This window comes from Squalius cephalus (assembly GCF_949319135.1).
Source record: "Squalius cephalus genome assembly, chromosome: 1".
Lineage (NCBI taxonomy): Eukaryota > Metazoa > Chordata > Actinopteri > Cypriniformes > Leuciscidae > Squalius > Squalius cephalus.
Genome location: NC_137122.1, coordinates 30221419 through 30240747, shown reverse-complemented (window position 1 = coordinate 30240747; position 19329 = coordinate 30221419). Strand labels below are relative to the sequence as shown.

Genomic DNA, 19329 nt, shown 5'->3' with positions numbered 1-19329 from the left:
AATTATGCACACAGAAAAATCATTCATAATAAACACTGCAACATTCTGTGAAAAAAATATAAGAATTGTCCATTTTGATTTCATAGTGACTCTAACAAATAATAATGCTCATCATCATCAGTACTTTTGTTCATTATGTGACCCAAGCCGGGATAAAGGAGGGTTGCAATCTGGTCCCGTGAAAAATTCGTATTGCTAAAGAAATGGTCGTCGTTCATGATGGTGACCCCCAACGCCTGATGTGAGCGCACTGTCAACCATGAGAATTGGAAATAATAATACGGTGTCAACATAAAAATTCTTGAAATTAAAATATTGTATAACAAAAATGGATGCAATTTTGAAAGTGTCTATTCACCTTTTGTTGAGACAATGTACGTATATAATATAGTTACATCTACATTCAATAAATAAATAATAATAATGTTTAGGAGAAATTAAATACCTATATCATAAATATGTAACTATGTTATTAATAATAATAATAATACAGTAAAACAACATTGTGTAATAAATGAAAATAAAACGAGTGAAAGCAGATGTCTGTTTACCTTTTGAGACAATTAAATAATATACAGTTGCATCTACATAAATAAATATGAATAAATATCAAGTAAACTTATGTAATGACAATAATAATATGAACATAAATAATAATAGTATTAACGAATTAATGAAATTAAAATAACAGAAACACACTGTTGAGGCAACATACTAATATACAGTTCTACATTCAATAAATCAATATTAATGTGTATAATAAGTTAAATGCATATATAATATTAATAATAAATAATAAGCAGTTCTGTTAGGTGTCTTTTATTTTTCCCCATCCAAACCACATTTCCTGTAGTGAATGTTTACTGACTGTCAGAGCCATGACCACCGTGAGTCACCAGAGGGGATTTGTTCAAATCATGGATCTGTTCTTGCTCATCTTTACAGGAATTCTCTCAGTCGGTCCAGTTTTCGGCGGGTGGAGTGCTGAGGTGTGGCGGAGTTGAGCACGGGTGGATGTAAAACCAGATGTGATCTGCCGCTCCATCATTTAAACACCCATACCCCCCCCCCCCCCCCCCCCCAAACGCACACTAACACACTGCACATTCCTCTCTCAGGCATAAGCCCTCTCTCTCTTTCTCTCTCTCTCTTTCTCTCTCTCTCTTTCTCTCTCTCTCTCTCTCTCTCTCTCTCTCTCTCGCTCGCTCGCTCGCTCCAGTCTGTTTACTCTGAGAGGTTATCTGCTGTAAACAGAGTCATTATGATCTTCATGGGCACAGCAGCATAACTGCTCAAACTAGTCATCAGTAGAGAAAAATGAGCTTCTTGCTCAACTGCAGAGGTAATTTTAGGCTCTACCCAGCACACCGCATTCAGATGCTCCCCTGCACTTCCTCCTTTTGTTTGTTTGTGCTGTCTTTCTCGTCTCGTGCGCTTGTGTGAGTGTGAGAAAGAGGGCAGCAATACGAGCCACAGTCCTTCCAGACATTTGTGAGTGTGTGCGTGTGAGAGAGAACGTGTTGCCACATAAAACCTTGTAGCGCTGTCTGATTTGTCTGCTTGCACTCAGTGGATTAAAGTGTTTGTGAAAGCTCTATGTCATGTCTTTTCCAAGACTAACGGCTGACAGGCTGAGGCCAGAGACCGGCTCACTCAGAGAAGACGCGTTAAATCTATCACATCCTTTGCGCAAACTGTTTTTAAAACTAATTCTGCTGTTGGCTCAAGCACTGATGTTGATGAGCATAGAAAGACTGGGTTTGTTTCAAGACTGTCGAGTGTATAGTGGAGATCCCTTGATCATTCTTTGGATGTGTGTCCCTTTAGGTAACAGAAGAAGAGGAGGGAAGCATAAGGCATTAATATAGTCATTTACTGTGGAAAAAGTTCCACACCGCACTAACAAAAGAGCACACTAACGTTCTGCACTGACTGCTCTGAATTTTAACTGCCACTCCTGCACCGAATCCTACTTTCAGACACGAAGGCGTTTTAATGTTCATGTTATTGTAAATGCACATTAATGTAATGTATACTATCCACGTTATGCACAAGTATGTAAACTGGAAAAAAAAAAAGCTTAACTATTTAGATGTTACCATTTTGTGATGATACCAGATGAAATGGTTTTTGAATGTAGCTATTATCCTGAATTAGCAATACTTTCACCTTCCTACCATAGTTGGACTATACTGCTGTAATATCCGTCTTGCACTATTCTAATGTTTGTTTGACCTCTACTGCCTGTCTCGACACTATACTGTGTAAACTGCTGGTCTAAATACTGTATTTTTAATTACCAAAATGTTTTTTTTATTTATTTGTATTCTTGTCTTTTTTTTTTCTTTTCCAATTTTACTTTTTATATTAAAAGAAATTTCTCCTAATTTTTCGTAGCATTTTTTTTTTGACGCACAACACAGATATAGACACAATAATAAATGTGTATTATATATACATAAATATAAATCCTATTATTTACTATATATTCTCTATACAGTAAATATATTTTAAATATTTAATGTTCTTTTAAAATATTAATTCATATGTTTTTTGGATGCTTGAAGGTTCGAAGCCTCTTCTTTTTACATGCAGCTCTTAATCTCATCACAGCTTGATTGTCTGCTTCTCAAAACGACCACCATATGGTCAACGTGTCATTGACATGTAACGAGACAAAGAGAAAACGCGCCTGTCCATCTGCGACCTAATAGCAAATTAATATTAATAATGCGGCTTTACAGCCCATACGGACGATGTATGAGCTCGTCATCGCCGTATATCGGTCTGCACGTGACATAAGGTCATTATGACGTCATGCCCCCAGCATATCAGTAGCGTTATTTAATTACAAATTTCAAAGCAGCGATTCGGTGTTACCGCATTCAAAATTAATTCAATACTGATGAATGATTTTCAATATGTTTCCAGAAGTCTATTGTATTTAATAAGCATGATCAATCATGTTGTTTCTAATGATATACTGAAACAATTTGCTCAATATTGCGAGGTTTTTTGAAGTGAAAAATAAAAAGAGCAAATTTGAGGAAGATATTGAGTATGAATTTTGCGGTATGAACGCGTTGGCTCTTTAAGAGCAGAGGGAGGGGTTCGCTTCATGGTTTGGCTGCGGTGTTTTTGTCTCTGTCAGTGAGACTGCTGGCCTTATCGACGGAGGGGACTGGAAGGGGGTAGGTGACAATACACACATGCTGTCTGCTCAACCGTGTGCTTTTTATGAGAAAAAAAATCATGCAACTATACAGTATACGGGTACATTGTCATTTTCCATTGTCTTTGTGCTGCTCGATTTTACTTTGAGTTTCAAAGTAACGGTACCATGATGGGGATTCACATTCACCATTTAAAACTGGCTACCCTTGCTATTATAGGCTATGAATTATTTAGGTTGCGTTCATTTAAAAAGAAGCAACGCTCGTTTTTATTGGTTGATTTCTATTATTATAGGCATAAGGAAATTAAACCGCATGCATCTTTCGTGGGAAGTGCGCACAATGTCTTTAATAGTGTGATCCTTAGAGTTCATATACGCGTGTAGAATTATTCAGTTCATTGTGAATATGGTAAACTGACTGAAGTGTTTAAGAAAGCATTGGTTTTTTAATAAAAAGCAGAGTTCGTTTGCGGGCGCGCGCTCTTTTTGTTAGTCAAATCTGGACATAAAACACCTTTTAGGTGTTTTATCTGAATATTGCTCTCGTAATCGTATCATTTAAATGGACTCGACGTAGATGATGGTTAAACGAGTGCTGATGGCGGTTTGGGGTAAATTCTTCATTAAATAAAAGCCCCGTGACTGCTGTGACTCTGGGGAGAGGGTGGGACTGCTGAGTTTTCATGACTTCCAGATGTTCATCACTTTGGCTTTGAATTCATGGGCCTTGATTTGCTTGGTTTAACACGTGCGTTTTAATGTTTGCACTAGTCTGATTTAAATTAGAATGTTATGATCGTGGAACACCTCTTGGAATGTAGAACTTGTGGAAAAAAGAAGGGAATGACACATTTTAACCCAGTTTTAGTTGAAAGAAAGATAATGTTTTAGTTGGAGTTTCGTAGTTTGCAAAGTAATTTCTTCCTATTGTAATTTCTATTTGAAACTGCCATTGAGGGTTTTTAGAGTTGGCTATTGTTTCAGTCACGCCACGCGACTTTTTGTTTTTGTTTTGGGGGTTAGGCTACTTTCATTCTTTCTCGTCAGTCGTATGTTTAACTAACACCTCGTTTAGGTTGTGAAGTGATTACAACACGCGCTCGTATAGTCGCGTCGTAGTGCGCAGTCTCTGGAGTTCATGAGACGCGCGCGTCGTTTGGCGCGCGGGGTGAAGTCGTGGAATTCCTCGCGCAGGAATGCGCGGTTATAAACCCCATTTGCACGGTGGACCACATGCTGGGCGTCTTAATATTGTTTGCAAGACTAATGAAATTAAGCCACAGGACTACGCGAATGTGTCTCGAGCGCTTTTAATTTCCATTAATTGTTGATGTTTCTCAGCATGTCACTCAATTGTTGACAATGACATCCTCCCAGGACACCGCGCCTCCCCATAGGAAAGAAAAATCACAAATGGGATCTCATTGGTTTCTCTTAGTATTGATACTTTTTTTTCTGAAGTAAAGACTACAGTAATCTCAGACAAATATCCACCAAGTAGCCTAACTAGACCATGTCTCTAACTGTGCTCAGATGTGCCCGTCTTTGCTCTCCACATTCATTTTATAGCCTTTATAGCCACTATATGGCAGCAACTGTCTTCTCATTTATGTCTATTTGTAGTTTTCCTGGGGAATTTTAGGACATGCTTCCGATGCTTTGAAGCAAAACTCCATTATTTCTATACATGGATCTTTGCGAAAGTGGGCAGCCTTTTGTATCTAAAAATGATCCTCAGCAATTTTATGGCTTGTCACGTTCACTTTAACTTCCACTCAGCAAGCGTTATTCTGCTTGATAGGTGTGTAAATCTGTCTGTCACTTTAAATGTGACGTTAAATTCATTGTAGACAATGGCAACAATAATCAAGCATGCAAACAGTCACCATCATTCTGTTTGCTGAATGTTTATTTATTATTTTTTATTTATTTATTTGACAGGCACATTAATCAACAGAAACATAAATATAAATGAGCTAGAGGTAACCCTATAGGCAAATTTGTATATTTTGTCCCTGTTCTAAAATTAGAATAAAACAATTTATCACAAATATCTCATTCAGACCAATACCAAAATCAGTACAATCCACATCCACCAAACGAATGTGGCACAAACCATAGCTGTGTCAAGGCTCACAGAATTTCTAACAATACTAAAATTATTTAAATTAACTCCTCTTTGTTGGCATAGGAAATTAAAAATCATACTAATTTGCAACTTTTGCCCAGAAATCATAGTGTCTGCTGTGGAGTAATAGCCTACATGGCCATTAAAAAAAAAAAAAAAAACAGTTAAACTCCCTAACAGTTTTGGTTACATTTAGCTTAAAGTCACCATGAAATCAAAATTGTTTTTTTTTTTCATGGAATATTGCAGTGTTTAATATAAATATTTTTTCCGTGCACATCGTTATTTTTTTTTAATTCATTTGCCCTCGCAATCTTCAAAAATAACTTCCCCTCCATCTTGCAGCTCTTCTCTTCTCTTCTCTGATGATGCGTGTACTGGCGCGAGGGCGGGACAACCTGTCACTCACATGACATCGTAGCAATGGCAAACCACAACCATCCAATCGATTCCCTGATGATGAAGTCCCGCCCTATTTTTTTTTCTTGTTCAAGTAGGTTTCATACATATCAATAGGGAAGAAAATACAATCGCAAACATGCCAACTTTAAGACATAATCGATTTAGAACATGTTGTAATATGGCGGATTGCACGAGTAATTTTGGAAGCAACTTGCTCCTTTGTGCAATGTATGCGTCTCATTTTTTTGCCCACCAGAAAGTTAAGCATTCTCATCCAGAGAAGACATTAATCTGAAGGGGAGGATGGAAATTTTAGAACAGACTTTCGTCCCTAGAGTGAAGGTGTGTCTCAGTGTTTGTCTGCTGCATGTGTGGGGCATGTGTTCTGGGGTGTGTGCTGCTGCTCGTCTAACCTAGAAAAGCTCAATGAACTCTCTAGCAAAGGTTCTGCACAAACTTCGACACTTTCGAAGCACACTCGTCGTTTCATAGTAACGTTATATTCAGCTCTGTCAGGATGTATTCCACAGTTGCACTCTGGAAAAGTTTTGGTTTCCACACGAGAGAGCTTGATCCTGGAAATGGCAGAGGCTGTGAATGTTCCCCGTGAAATCTGCTTCCCTTACTCTTTGTTTACATTAGCGAGTAGAGTCTGACTAACCCCTAAATTCTCCCCACCACAGCTGTCCCGACCACAGTGATGAATCGCCACTCCTAACATACTCATGACCTGATTGCTTCTGCATGACACTATACATTTACAAAGTGTCTCTCTTGTTTGTCTCTTTCTTCTTTTAAGCATTTATATTTCCCCAGCTTCTCCATAACCCGTAATCCTGGATCTCGCAGGAATTTGCCGTTAATTCTCATTTGGAGGGGTAAATTTGGATGTCTGTGGCGATTCCTGTTGCCCAGCTCCACCCCGCAGGCCGTTTCCTGTCAGAGGTCAGCACAATGACCAATGGCGTCGCGGCGTGTGTTTGTTCTGCTCCTGCTCCGGCGGTAACGTGAGCGGGGAGAGGCCCCTCCCTGGACCTTGAGCTTTGGCTTCAGGCCGTGGTGTTTCTGTAGATGCCGTCGTTTTCTCCATACCACTCCCTAATGTAAAAAACAGCCCTGTATGTGCAGGGCATGTGGACGCTTTCCAGCATTGGTCATAATTCTTCATAAGGTCCTGGTTGGAGCATTGCTGCACCCCATATATACATGGATAGCAGGTCCGTTACATAACACCTAACCCAGCGAAAACGTCCTCAAAACGAGAGCGCAGTCATTCACAGAGTTCTGCATGTTATTCTTCTATCAACAGGATCTGTTCTCACAACAACAGCTTTGGACCACCAATGGAGAAGTATTCCTCACAGAGCAGCTTAGTCTTACAAGGCCTCAGAAATTAACAGGGGCCACCAAAATGAACAAAAATGCCTCCCAAATTCAAGATAAGAGGGCAAAAATTGGCCCTGTGCAAGTAAACTAATTAAACTAAGTCGTTATTAATGTGAAATTTGAAAATGAATGAAAAGTGTTGATTGTGGCATTACAATTAGATCTGCTCATGTTGCATCAGATTTCTTTTAGTGTTATTTTTTAAGTCTGCCTTTAGTCGATAATTGTATCCCTTAAAACTCATCTTTGATCACCAAAATTACATATTTAAACGAAAAAAATTCGTCATGCCTTAAAATAGCTTGAGTGTAACTCTACACCCTTGCCTCATTTAGTATACGTGGTTCTATGAATATGCAAATGAGCCCCGCCTCCACTCACTCACACCAGCTCAGAGATCCACTCGTTGACGATCACACGTTGACCTGATTGGTCACAAGGTAGTTTGTGACTTCAGAAACTCCAGCGATTTTGAGACAGTCTTTGGTTCACTGCAGTTTTTAGAAGAAAATAATCAGCAATGGTGTTGACTTGTGAATTTGCCACATGGTTTGTCTTAAAGCATATTAAAAACATATAAATAACATTAAAAGCTTGATTTTCACCACAGGGAGACTTGACATTATAGTTCTTGTTCTTGGTGTAAACGGGCATTAAGAGTTGTTGAAAGACTAGTTCAAAGACACGGCACAGTTCCCTCTGTGTCTCGTATGTTTTCTTGACTGGTCAGAGGAATGCACTGAATACAATCGCGATTGGGACGGACTCGAGACTCTGTTCTGATCGCAACATTTTTCACCCCGTCTGAGACTTAGTTAAGTTTTCCTTATGCCTCATTTTGTCCTGCTGTGCTTCTTTTTTTTTTTTTTTTTTTTTTTGCCGCATATGGTCAGCAAAGAGCACAAAACGTAAAGCCAATGGAATTTTAAATGACTCACACTGGCTTTCTTAGTCTCAAAGCTGCCTTTGCCTAAAGTATTTTTGCTCTAGACATTTCCATTTAAATATCACCCTTTGCTGTTTTAGCCTCTCCTAGTGTCCATCCTGGACCTACTCCCTTTGTGTCTTTCTGCTCTCCTTCCCGCTAAATTTTCTGTACTCTGTTACTGTTGTAATCTTTTCTCTTTTTCTCTCCCTCCCTAATTTTTAAGTCTCCCCTTCTCCTCGGCTGGGAGGAAGTGACCGACTAGTTTCTGGGTCTTTGGGGAATTGCAGCTCCCTTTCCTGTAACTCTTTCTGAACCTGAACTCAAGTGCTGTTCGTACACACATGCAACGGTTCTCAATGGACCGTTACCCTTATAACTACCTTCAAGTATTTCAGTGCACAGTATCATCCTCCTCCATCTAAAGGTTGTGAACTTTTGTTGAGTATGTGCTTGACATTGTATGGCTTCATGTGTGGTTGGAAGGGGACATTTGTATTGTTGGCCCTGGACATAATTGCGTAGTTTTTAGATGTCAATCTTTTGAGCATCACTACAAAGTTAGCATTTGTTGTATGTGCATGATTAGCCTATTCAAAATGACACTAAAAATCACTTTAGAGTATGTTTTGTGACATGATATATGTACATGATTTACAGCGTGGTCTACTGTATGTACAGAACAGTCTGAGACCACTTGTAAATATATATTTAGATTTTTTCTGATTTATTTTTGCTAATTACACTACCATTCCCAAGTTTGTGGTCAGTAAGATTATTATTATTTTTTATGAAAGAAATTGAAAACTTTTATTCCACAAGGATGCATTAAATTGATCAAAAGTGAGTAAAGAAATGTATAATGTTACAAAAGATGCTGTAAAAAAATGCTGTTCTTTTGAACTTTATATTTATCAAAAAGTCCTAAAAAAAATTCAACTGTTTTCAACATTGATAATAATAAGAAATGTTTCTTGAGCACGAAAAATCCAGTTTTGCCATTACAGAAATACTTTACATTTTATATATCAAAAATAGGAGACATTTAAATTGTAATAGTATTTCAATGAATATTTAAGTATTTTATTATTACTGTTTTTACTGTATTTTGGATCAAATAAATGCAGCCTTGATAAGCATAAGAGAATTTTCATTCTTACCAACCCCAGTCTTTTGGATGATTGTGTATATCATTTTACAATTACAATATTATGTAACAATTACAGTGAAAAGTTGAACTGAGTTGTTTCTTTGCTTCCTCTTGGCGCTTTTTTTATTGCCTATATATCACACATTTTAGCAATCATCATAAATTTCGTATCATTCGAAAGCTTAACTCAAAATTTCAAACTCAAAAACCATTTTGATATCTGACATTGCGTTACCATGGAAATTGTACTTTAAATTCTCCTCCGACTAGTGGCCGTTTCATGTTTAACTATTTTATATTCAACATTTTTTCTAATTTTGACATAACACATATCGTCGGAAAATTCAGAGACTCAAGGTACCATATTTGGCAACTGTTTCGTGATAGAAGTGATATTGTGACAGATATGTATTAATTTGTTACAGTAGAACGCATAAACAAATTCAATGGAATATAGGTGTCACCCGGTGGCTATTTTTGGTACAGCACCTAAACAAAATCTTATAGGAACGTCAAACTTGGAACATAACTTTGTTAGATATAGAGTAAAATTATTTAGTAAAATAGCCTACATATTTTGTGTGTAATAAAAAATGTTTAGTGCATGTTTGTTTACAGTAAACTTAAACTACTATAACATTTTTGCTTTGACAATAATCTGCTGAGTATCTTCTTTAAAAAGAGACCAACCTTAGGTCTGTATTCCACAGCATTCATGCATTACAACCATTCTCAAAAAGTGGGGTGACAGTTAAGGGGTTACTTTTTTGTTTCATTACTTTACATAGACTTTGTTTATTTCCAGATGTAATTTAGATTTTGCATCAAAAATTTTTAAACTGTTTTGACCACAAAAAAAAAAAAAAAATGTAACAAAGACAAATAAAATATGTCCATACATTCACAACATATTTACTCGTAAACCAGTAGTGAGAACATCCAGGAAAAGAAACCGCACGCTAAACCAGTTTATGATTACAGTAAGATTCTCTCTTTGTTTTCCAGAAAGAATGGGACTTTCTCAGCAGTGGGCAAATGAGAAGCATTACGTGTGTTTTAAAGGCAATCTCTCTCTTCCCCATGCTCCTCCCAGCACTATATTAGAACCAGCTGTGGAGTTTGAGGCTGAATGAATGGCTCTTTGTGATTTGGCTGTCACTCCTGTATAAAGCTCTGTTTCTTTCCCCCTCTAGATACTGGCATGACAAAAGTGTTGGAACAATGTAACCTAATGTTCCCACTTTGACATTGTTACTCTATAAAAACATATCAATTCACCACTAAGACTGCAGAAATGCATTTCGGTCATTGTTGAGCTTTAGAAGAACGTGCACTTGACACTTCAGAATGGTTTAGATGACCAGAAATGAAATGTCTGTATGAGATTTTGAGGATAATTTTCCAGTCATGTAGATTTTTAACCACAAAGTTATTGAGCCCCGCCGTTGAGGAAGTCTTTAAGGTGTAGGAGTGTTTGTGAAGGTCCAAGATGTTCTGGAATGTTTCTGGGTGCCGTCTGGTGTCCGGCAGGGGTGTGTCTGTCTCTCTGGGTTTGACTCGGTAGTACTCTGGACCAAAAAACTTCGCTCACAGCGCAAAGCTTTCCCAGGCTCAGGACGGTATGCCAAGTAACATGTTGTTGTGGTTAAGGGATATGAAGGGTGTGTTGTGGTGGTAGGCAACAGAGCCAAGCCGAATTAGTCTCTCACAGAAGAGGCATTTTTGGATCAGCAGTCGTCATGAGGAGTGGCTTCTCTGGTGCTCGAGATGACACTGAGGGTCTAAAACGAAGGGTGCGACCGAAATCATACAAAGAATCTGCCCATGTTAGTCACAATTTGAGTTGTTTTTTAAATAAATCATCTTTTTTTTCCCTTCAGGATTTTGGTGGCACCCATAAGAGAGTCGCAGGAATCGAAAGAGGAGAGCGAGGAGGTCGGGGAAGAGAGACCATCATTGCAGCACAGTGAGTTAGAGGTCCTGCATTCTTGTATTCATGTTTTTCCGTTGTATGCAAGAGCAAGGGAAAGCAGGGAAACCTTTTGCCTGCTGTAACAAATGCAACAAGGTGAGGACATAGGTGTGTTTTTAATTGAAAAAGCAGGATCAGCAGGATCGGGACAAAATGCAAAAGTTGCAGGCAGGAGTTGGGCCGGAATATCGCACAGACCTCTACAGTGAATTATTTAAATCTAACTGCTGTCTTTAGACAAGATACAAATGACTCAAACGGCTCCCTTGAGTTTAAGGAGTCAATTTATTCCTGGTTTGTAGATAAGGATCCCAAATTCCACGTCATAGCCAAGAACAATTAAGCAGCTTGTTGCGAACTGACCTTGAAATTCACACAGTGATAAAGGGACCTTTGAAGCATCAAACCCAAAAAACCCTCAATGTTTATCTGTTCCTCAGAAAGCTTGCTTGAGTGAAACTAATGACCAGACATTCTCCTTGACATGTTTTCATAATATTAAACGGACTTTGAGGAATTCTGTTTTCCCGACTCCACGAACATGGTAAAATTACTCCTCCTAGCCACCAAATGTGGGCCGATATAAGATTTCCCTACATCCTCTTTCCCTCGATTGCTAATCTTAATAATGTGGCGGTGGGTGTGGGAGACCCTGGTGGCAGGAGATGTCAACTTCCGCTGCTCTGGAATGTAAAACGAGGGAAGTTGGGAAAGAGGTATGGAGTGAAGGGCATGGGTTTAGGGCAACACATTCCTTCTGGAGGAGGGTAGAGATCAGCATGCCACTGAGAAATGGCAGGGCGCTGCCGGGGAGGGGGGCACACTGTGTTCTGTTCACCGTCATCTCAATGGGACAGTGTTTATGTGCAGACAGAGGAGGAGGAAGGTCACCGCCACACTTGCACGCATGCCTCTGCACAGTAGTAGCCGGTGAAGCCCTGTTCTTCGGCAACAGAGGGTGAACGTGGTGGGCTGGAGACGGGGATTGTTTGGGAGCATAAGGCACAGCACTGAAACGAGTCAGGAACACTAGGTTTCAACATTGACTGACTTAATGCAATATGAATGGCCCTTTGTAAAATGTGCCTTCATAATGTTCATTCTTTCCCCTGCCATTGACGGAAATTTCCATAATTTATGAGAGAATGAAAGTCCCCCTGTGGTGAGAATCAAGTTTTTAATGTTGTTTATAGGTCTATGTGGTGTTTTTAATATGCTTTAAGACAAACCATGTACAAATTTATAAGTCTTACACCATTGCTGAGTATTTTCTCCTTAAAACTGCAGTGAACCAAAGACAGTCTCAAAAACGCGGTTTGAAATCGCTGGTGTTTCTGACGTCACAAACTACCTTGTAATCAATCAGGTCAATGTGTGATCGTCAATGAGTGGATCTTTGAGCTGGTGTGAGTGAGTGGAGGCGGGGCTAATTTACATATTCATAGAACAGCATATACTAAATGAGGCAAGGGTGTAGAGTGACATTCAAGCTATTTTAAGCCATGAATAATGTGTTTTTTCAAGGAAAGAACTTTTAAATAGGTAATTTTGGTGATCAAAGATGAGTTTTAAGGGATAAAATTACTGACTACAGGGCTGACTACATTTTCTGACTTTCCGTGTTTTCACTGTTATTCGATAGAGGGCGCTATTACACATCTTCTGAAAGAGTACTGAATCTCTGGATCAAAACACAGGCGAAACAGAAGCAGAAACCAGGGATAGCGTATGTAAGCAGATGCATATGCAGATCCATGTTATAAAATAACACGATCATCTACATTAAACAGCATATAAATCAAAACGGTCTAATGTTACAGAATGAAATGTTGAGCCAGGACGAGCTTTAGGACTGTGAAGCTTGGGGGTGTTGATGGACTCCATCTACTTCATCTATGTTTTGATCATCATTCTGAATCCGATCCAGATCCGACAGCTCTTTTATGAAACTTACCCGCATTAAATTGTTGATGAAAAAAAAGGTGTGAAGCTAGAATAAAACTTTATTTCTTTGGATATATTGCATGTTCAGATATTCATAAAACAAAATATTTTGGGGGCCATGGAAATTTTGTCTGGCAAATTTTTGTAAAACGCTGCCAGGGAAAGAGTTAAGAAGTTGTGTGATTGGTTTCCAGGGTGTTGCTATGTGCATGGTTGCCAATGTGTTGTAAGTGGTTTGAAGTGTGTTGTTGTGCTGCAGTTTTCTGAATGGTTGCTAGAGCATTTATATGCGGCTGATAAAGTGTTCTGAGTGGCTTTTGGCATGTTGCTATGTATGCTAGATAGGGCTGAATGATTAATCAAAATAAAATTGATATTCTGATATGGCTAAGTGTGATTATCAAATCTCAAAGGCTGCGAATAAATAAAATAAATGTATGCACAGCGTGTTTCAGAGCAAAGTGCAGCACTGTTCATTTACACAGTGTAGCTCTTTTTTTTATTTGATGACAACTTAACTCCAAATATGAACAATACTAATAGAGATGTTAGAATATTAGTAGAGCAGAGAAATAAGAGTGAGGTTGGAGGAGAGCAAGGGTGTTTCTGACTTAGCGAAAGAGACAGGGAATTTTGTACGTCATTGCTGAGGGCTGGATGTTTGTCATGCTGTGTGCCTTTACTGGAGTCTCTAATTATGGCTCATCAACCGTCCCCCTGTCAGCACTCACCATAGCACTGACACTCACTTTTCACACGTACACACACAAATCTGTGTGTTAGCGCTCACATTCACACACACCCTAACATTTTCTCAAGCGTACTCAACATTCATCTGTGGCTGTGGCAGGGGAATAAAAAACCCACTAATTAAGATGCTATTGACTTGAGGTCTGTGTACCTTCGGATAATTTGTTTTCTCGTTTTTGTCTTCAAAACGGGAAAATAAGAGACAGTTCATTTATCACATATTCGACCCTTCTCATTAATATTAACAGTTTTTTTTTTCTTTCCCCGCTTTCATCACACTTTGTTCACCAAATGGAAACACAATAAAACTAAAATATAAACGTATAAAGTATAAACGGCTTGAATATTCGACCTCTGCATGGGTGGGAATTAAACGCCTCTTTCCACTGATTGGTCAACCAAACATAAAACCGTGTTTCAGTTGTTCCTCATCAGTTGTTCCTCAGTTTCGTGAACAGAATAATAGTCACAGAAACGAGAAACAAAATTATCAGAAGGTACTTAAGCATATCTGCATGTTTTAATAAAATCTTAATGAATAGTTTTTCTTCAAGTCAGAAATATGATTAAACATCACTGAATAAAACCAACAAACCATAAAACTAATTTCATTGGCTAAATCAGGTGGAAATAGCTCTTTGAGATATTACTTTTGCCTTTTAATGGACTGTTTGGTTAAACATGTTTTCCAAAAATGATAACTATTCATCAATCGTTCAACCCTTTGAAACTATTCTTCACTGAAAATGCATGGTTGCATTGGAAAAATTCACTGAAACGATCCCACTTGACTATTACATGCTGGTACATTTTAAAATGATGCAGGTGAAACTGCAGTGAAAACTAGTATATTTGTTGTTCTTAACATATTAACCCTGGATGGTAGAGATACCTCAATATGATTAAGAGAAAACAAATACAACAGCTGAAGCAGCTGAGAGGCCTGTTAAATTAGTGAGTTTTCAAGTGTGAGAAAGTGAGCAAAAGCACACAGGATGGATAGTGGGCAAGAGAGCTCATTTTGTCGACTTAAGATCTACAAAATACCAAATCAGTTCAGTCAGTCTTGTATGCCCTACTTTTCCCCTGAAACAGGCAAGAACATAAACAGACTGAGAGGGTCATGAGATTAGAAAGAGGGGAAAGATTTGTGTGAGGCAGCAAGGGTGAAGCAATTTCCCATTATGAACCGAAATGACTGGAGTAGTCAGCAGTTCTCTATATGTATGTGAAGCCCAATTATGTGGTCTAATATGTTGTTAATGTTGGGAACAGAGATAGCCCATGGCACTGCCGCCCCCTACACACACACACACACACACACTAACTAATGACCTAGAAAGTTAATCTTTGGCAAAAAGGCACATTAGCTGAGAAAGATGCAATACTGAGTGGACATAAAAAAAACAGATGAAGATAGTGAAAAAACAGTTATAGAAAGGCCTGTACATGTAATGCATCAGTTTCATTTTATCTAATTGATTTAAGACTGACTTCCTTTCTTCTGGTGCAATAGGCAACTTAGAGAGCGGAAGAAGAAAGAGCCGGCAGAGGTCAGCTGCTATCTCCTGATCATCAGCTGACAGAGTTAGGAAAATAAGGCAGAGAAAGGGAGATAAAAATCATGGAAAAAGTGTGGGAGAGCAAGGCAGAGCAATAGTGCCTGTGTCTGTGTTTTTTTACATTACCTCAATTCTGAGAATCACAGAGAGCGTATTCAGATGATTCCTAATAAGGCTGTAACTAGACACTCTTTCTTCTCTTGTCGCCTGCCAGAAAACTTTCCCCTCTTTCTCCCCTCTCCGCCAAACAAGAGAACTAGGAACAAACAGAAACCGAACAGTCTAAAGCCCAAAGTATACTTAGTTTGTTTTACAAGAACGCTATAGCATATGTGTACAGTCGAACGTGCAACCTTTCAAAGTATAGCCTACTCCATTTGATAGCGTGGGCAAACGCAGGTGGTCGACACATGCGCTCTAGAAAGTTTCATCTTTGTCCAGCATGTACGCCATTTTTCTCTAGAAGTTATGACCGTAAAAATGTCTTTGTATTATTTTAAATAACTCATAACGCCCTCACACAAGCGCTTGTCACTGCAGCCGTCTGTTGTTTTTGCAGTCTCCGGTATAAAGTATTTTCTTCCCTATTGTGACCAGTGTCGGGGAAAGTTACTTTCAAATGTAATGCATTACAATACTGTAATTGCGATACTTAGTTACACTTTATGGAAAGTAATGCGTCACATACTTTTGCGTTACTTTTTCCTTATCTAAGCTGTGCTTTCTTGTTTAATTTGTAATAACAAAAAAGTTCTATTTTTGGCCCTTTCACACCAAAAGTGTCTGAATAAGCCTCAAATTCATATGGATCTCAATAAGCCTCAGGCTGAAGGAAATGCAAAATTCACACCTGTAGAGTAGAGGGTGCAGCTCAAACAAACCTTTCAGCTCTGCTGCTGAGGAAAGTTCAACAATATTACTTAAAAAAAAAAAAAAGAATTAAACACAAATGTGATGTTTATCTAAAGTCATTTTTGCTCATTAGTATGGTTGAATTGGACCATCGAAGGTCAGCAGCAAAGACATTGGTTAATAAAGTGAGATTAAATCCATAAAGTATATTTGTGTAAGTTAACACTTAATTATTGCAGGTTTGCATAATATTCTGAGTTTGCATTTTACTGGTTTTATTCATTTTGAGAAATACAGAATGTTTTTGTGCAAGTGAGATGAGTAAATACTCACATTTAGTCTAGAATTACAATAGCCATCATGTTTACACAGCACACACCATGCCTCTGCACTTACAATTCTCTCATCATGAGGACAGAAGAACTGTCAGTCAATACATGGAAAAACAAAGTAACTTGTGTTACTTGTTTGAAAAAGTAACTTGGATATTTTGTTGTAAATTCAGTTATTTGAAAAGTAATCTGATTATGTAACTCGCATTACTTTTGATGCTTTACCCCCAACACTAAATGTGAAATAACTTTAAAATGAAATGACCGAAATGAAAAAAGTTCAGGTGGGACTTGATTTTGTCCATCGGGAATTGATTGGATTGTTGCTGTTGGGTATTACTCATGTGACTGACAGGTTGCTGGAGGGGAAATGTTATTGTTCCACTCTTGCACCGGTGAACACGTGATCATCAAGTTCACGAGGGCACGAGGTGCATGGATAGATCATTTATGATAAATACTGCAATATCCCATTAAAAAAGGGTCAATAGTGATTTCATGGTGACCTGATTTTTGAGTGAGGTCTGGTAGCTGGCCATAAATCTCATGAGTTCAATGGGAAAATACTTATGATATCTCTCTTATGCAGGAGAGATTGGCTGGTGAATGACAATCATGGCTCAGGTGCTTCATATGGACTCCAGTTTTCCTGGTAAGATCCCATTTTGAAGTCGCATACTGCACATAATGTAATGTTTATATATTGTGATTCCATTATCCTTTCCCTTGTTCATCCGCACTTAAGAGACTAACTAGTAAAGTAAATTCTTGATCTGATCAAAGAGTAAAGTTTATTCTTTTTCCTGTTGTCTGATTCTGAGATTAGACTAAGATTTCCTGCAGTTTAAATTTGTTTCCTCTGTCCTTAGGGAAGATTAACCCCCCAGCGCCCCCCTCCTTGCATGGAAAGGAACAAGAGGCTCCATACTCAGTAGAGACCCCCTACGGCTACCGTCTGGACCTGGACTTCCTCAAGTATGTCAATGATATTGAGAAAGGAAACACTATTAAGAAGGTGCCAGTGCAGCGGCGCCCACGTTACGGCTCTCTTCCACGTGGCTACGGCTACACGGGCTCCTGGTGGACCTCCACCGAGTCGCTGTGCTCCAACGCCAGCATGGACAGCCGCCACTCGTCATACTCCTATTGTGCGCCGGGCTTCCACACTACACAGCGGCCCAACTTCAGTACGGCACGCGTGGAGAAGACCTTGCTGGATGCTCGCCGCAAGCTGGAGGAGGAGAAGGACGGCCGTCGTTTCTCGAACCTGGGCAGTATGCATAACAGCGTTGCCGGCTCCAACACCTCCCTGTCCAGTGCGCACAGCTTCAATCGTGCCCAGGGAGGAGGCTCCTATACGCCAATGAGCTCTGGCTTGTCCACACCCGTCTCTCCGACACCTGCCCATCTGCAGCACGTACGGGAGCAGATGGCCGTCGCCCTGCGGAAGATCCGGGAGCTGGAGGAGCAGGTAAAGACCATCCCAGTGCTGCAAGTGAAGATCTCCGTGCTTCAGGAGGAGAAGAGGCAGCTCAGTGTGCAACTAAAGAGCCAGAAGTTCCTGGGCCACACGCTGGGGTTCAGTCGAAGCCGTCCAAGAGGAGACCTTTACATCGACATACCCGAGGAGGAGGCGGGAAACGGGGCAGGAGCCTCGAACAGAGCCACAGGGAGTCTTTCACCTACCACTCCGGTCTCCCTCCAGGACTCAGGATGTGAAATCGAGGAGACCGTAATTGTCGGTGGAGCTCGTCCGGGTGCAAGGCGGGAGGTGCGAACCGTCGGTGTGGGGCCTGAGGCGGAAGAAAGGAGTTATCGTCAAGTAGGAGTAGGGGTGCGAGAGGAAGACTTGGGGCTTCTGCCTGAAACTGAAGCCCTCAAGACTAAGGTGGAGGTTTTAGAAGTTCAGCTGAGGGAAACGATGCAGGAGCTACAGAGCGCTCAGCAGCAAGTCGAGAGGCAGGCTCTTTCCCCTCAGGTAGACCATGCAGTGAGAGCCACTAGTCTCGGCTGGCAGGAGCAGCAGGGTCAGGCTGGTGCCGGCCTACACACTGTTGTCAGTTTTACCCAGCAACCTCGTCAGCAGAGGACCGTGGGGATCCAAGTGTACACATTGGAGCAGCCCACAGTCGTGGGTGTGGGGAAGCTGCTAAGAGCCCAGAGTTGCAGTTCTCCCGCTCAGCCCTTGTCTGCACCGGAGGGGCCCCACAGAAGACATGCAGAGTCCCCAGCAGCAGAGGGTGTGTATGAAATGGTACACTACTGAAAACAACATAAACACTACAAATGTAATTACATACTTTGGGTGCCATTTTAACTATTTAAGGGATAGTTCACCATTTACTCACCTTCATGTCATTCCAAACCGATTGACTGATCGATTTCTTCTATGGAACACGAAAAGATGCAGAATATTTTTGTTGCTCTTTCTTTTACAATGAAAGTAAATTGGGACAGATACTGTTTAGCTCCTGAAATTACAAAGAAAGCATCATAAAAGCATAATGAAAGTGGTCAATACTACTAATTCCCTATATTAGTGTTCTGACACCATTGTTACGACCTCTAGGGGTCAGCCGCAACAGGAAAAGGAAGAGAGTCACACTACCAGAGAGATGACTTGTAATATGAATTTTATTGACCATGAAGGGTTAGCGTCAGGGGCAGACAAGGTCAAAATAACAAACAAAACAATCTTCTTTTTATAATCTAAATGACCTTAAACAAAATAAAAAAAATGAAAATACAGTT

At 39.7% G+C, this 19329-nt stretch overlaps 2 protein-coding genes across 5 annotated transcripts in view; both read left to right on the top strand.

Moving 5' to 3' along the window:
* dock6 (dedicator of cytokinesis 6) overlaps nt 1-2380 on the top strand; it is a 53474-nt gene extending 51094 nt beyond the window's left edge. For both annotated transcript variants that reach the window (XM_079883185.1, XM_079883186.1), the window contains one exon: nt 946-2380. In XM_079883185.1, the coding sequence (XP_079739311.1) occupies nt 946-988 (43 nt within the window). In that variant the 3' untranslated portion in view covers nt 989-2380. The remainder of the gene's footprint in view (nt 1-945) is intronic.
* Nucleotides 2381-2872: 492 nt separating this feature from the next.
* kank2 (KN motif and ankyrin repeat domains 2) overlaps nt 2873-19329 on the top strand; it is a 32616-nt gene continuing 16159 nt past the window's right edge. The window contains exons 1-4 of one of the 3 annotated variants that reach the window (XM_079887025.1): nt 2873-3191; nt 11047-11132; nt 17168-17230; nt 17448-18818. In XM_079887025.1, coding sequence (XP_079743151.1) covers nt 17185-17230; nt 17448-18818 — 1417 coding nt within the window. In that variant the 5' untranslated portion in view covers nt 2873-3191; nt 11047-11132; nt 17168-17184. Of the gene's footprint in view, nt 3192-10704; nt 10960-11046; nt 11133-17167; nt 17231-17447; nt 18819-19329 lie in introns of those variants that run through there. The other 2 variants (XM_079887027.1, XM_079887026.1) reach the window with 2 other exon arrangements.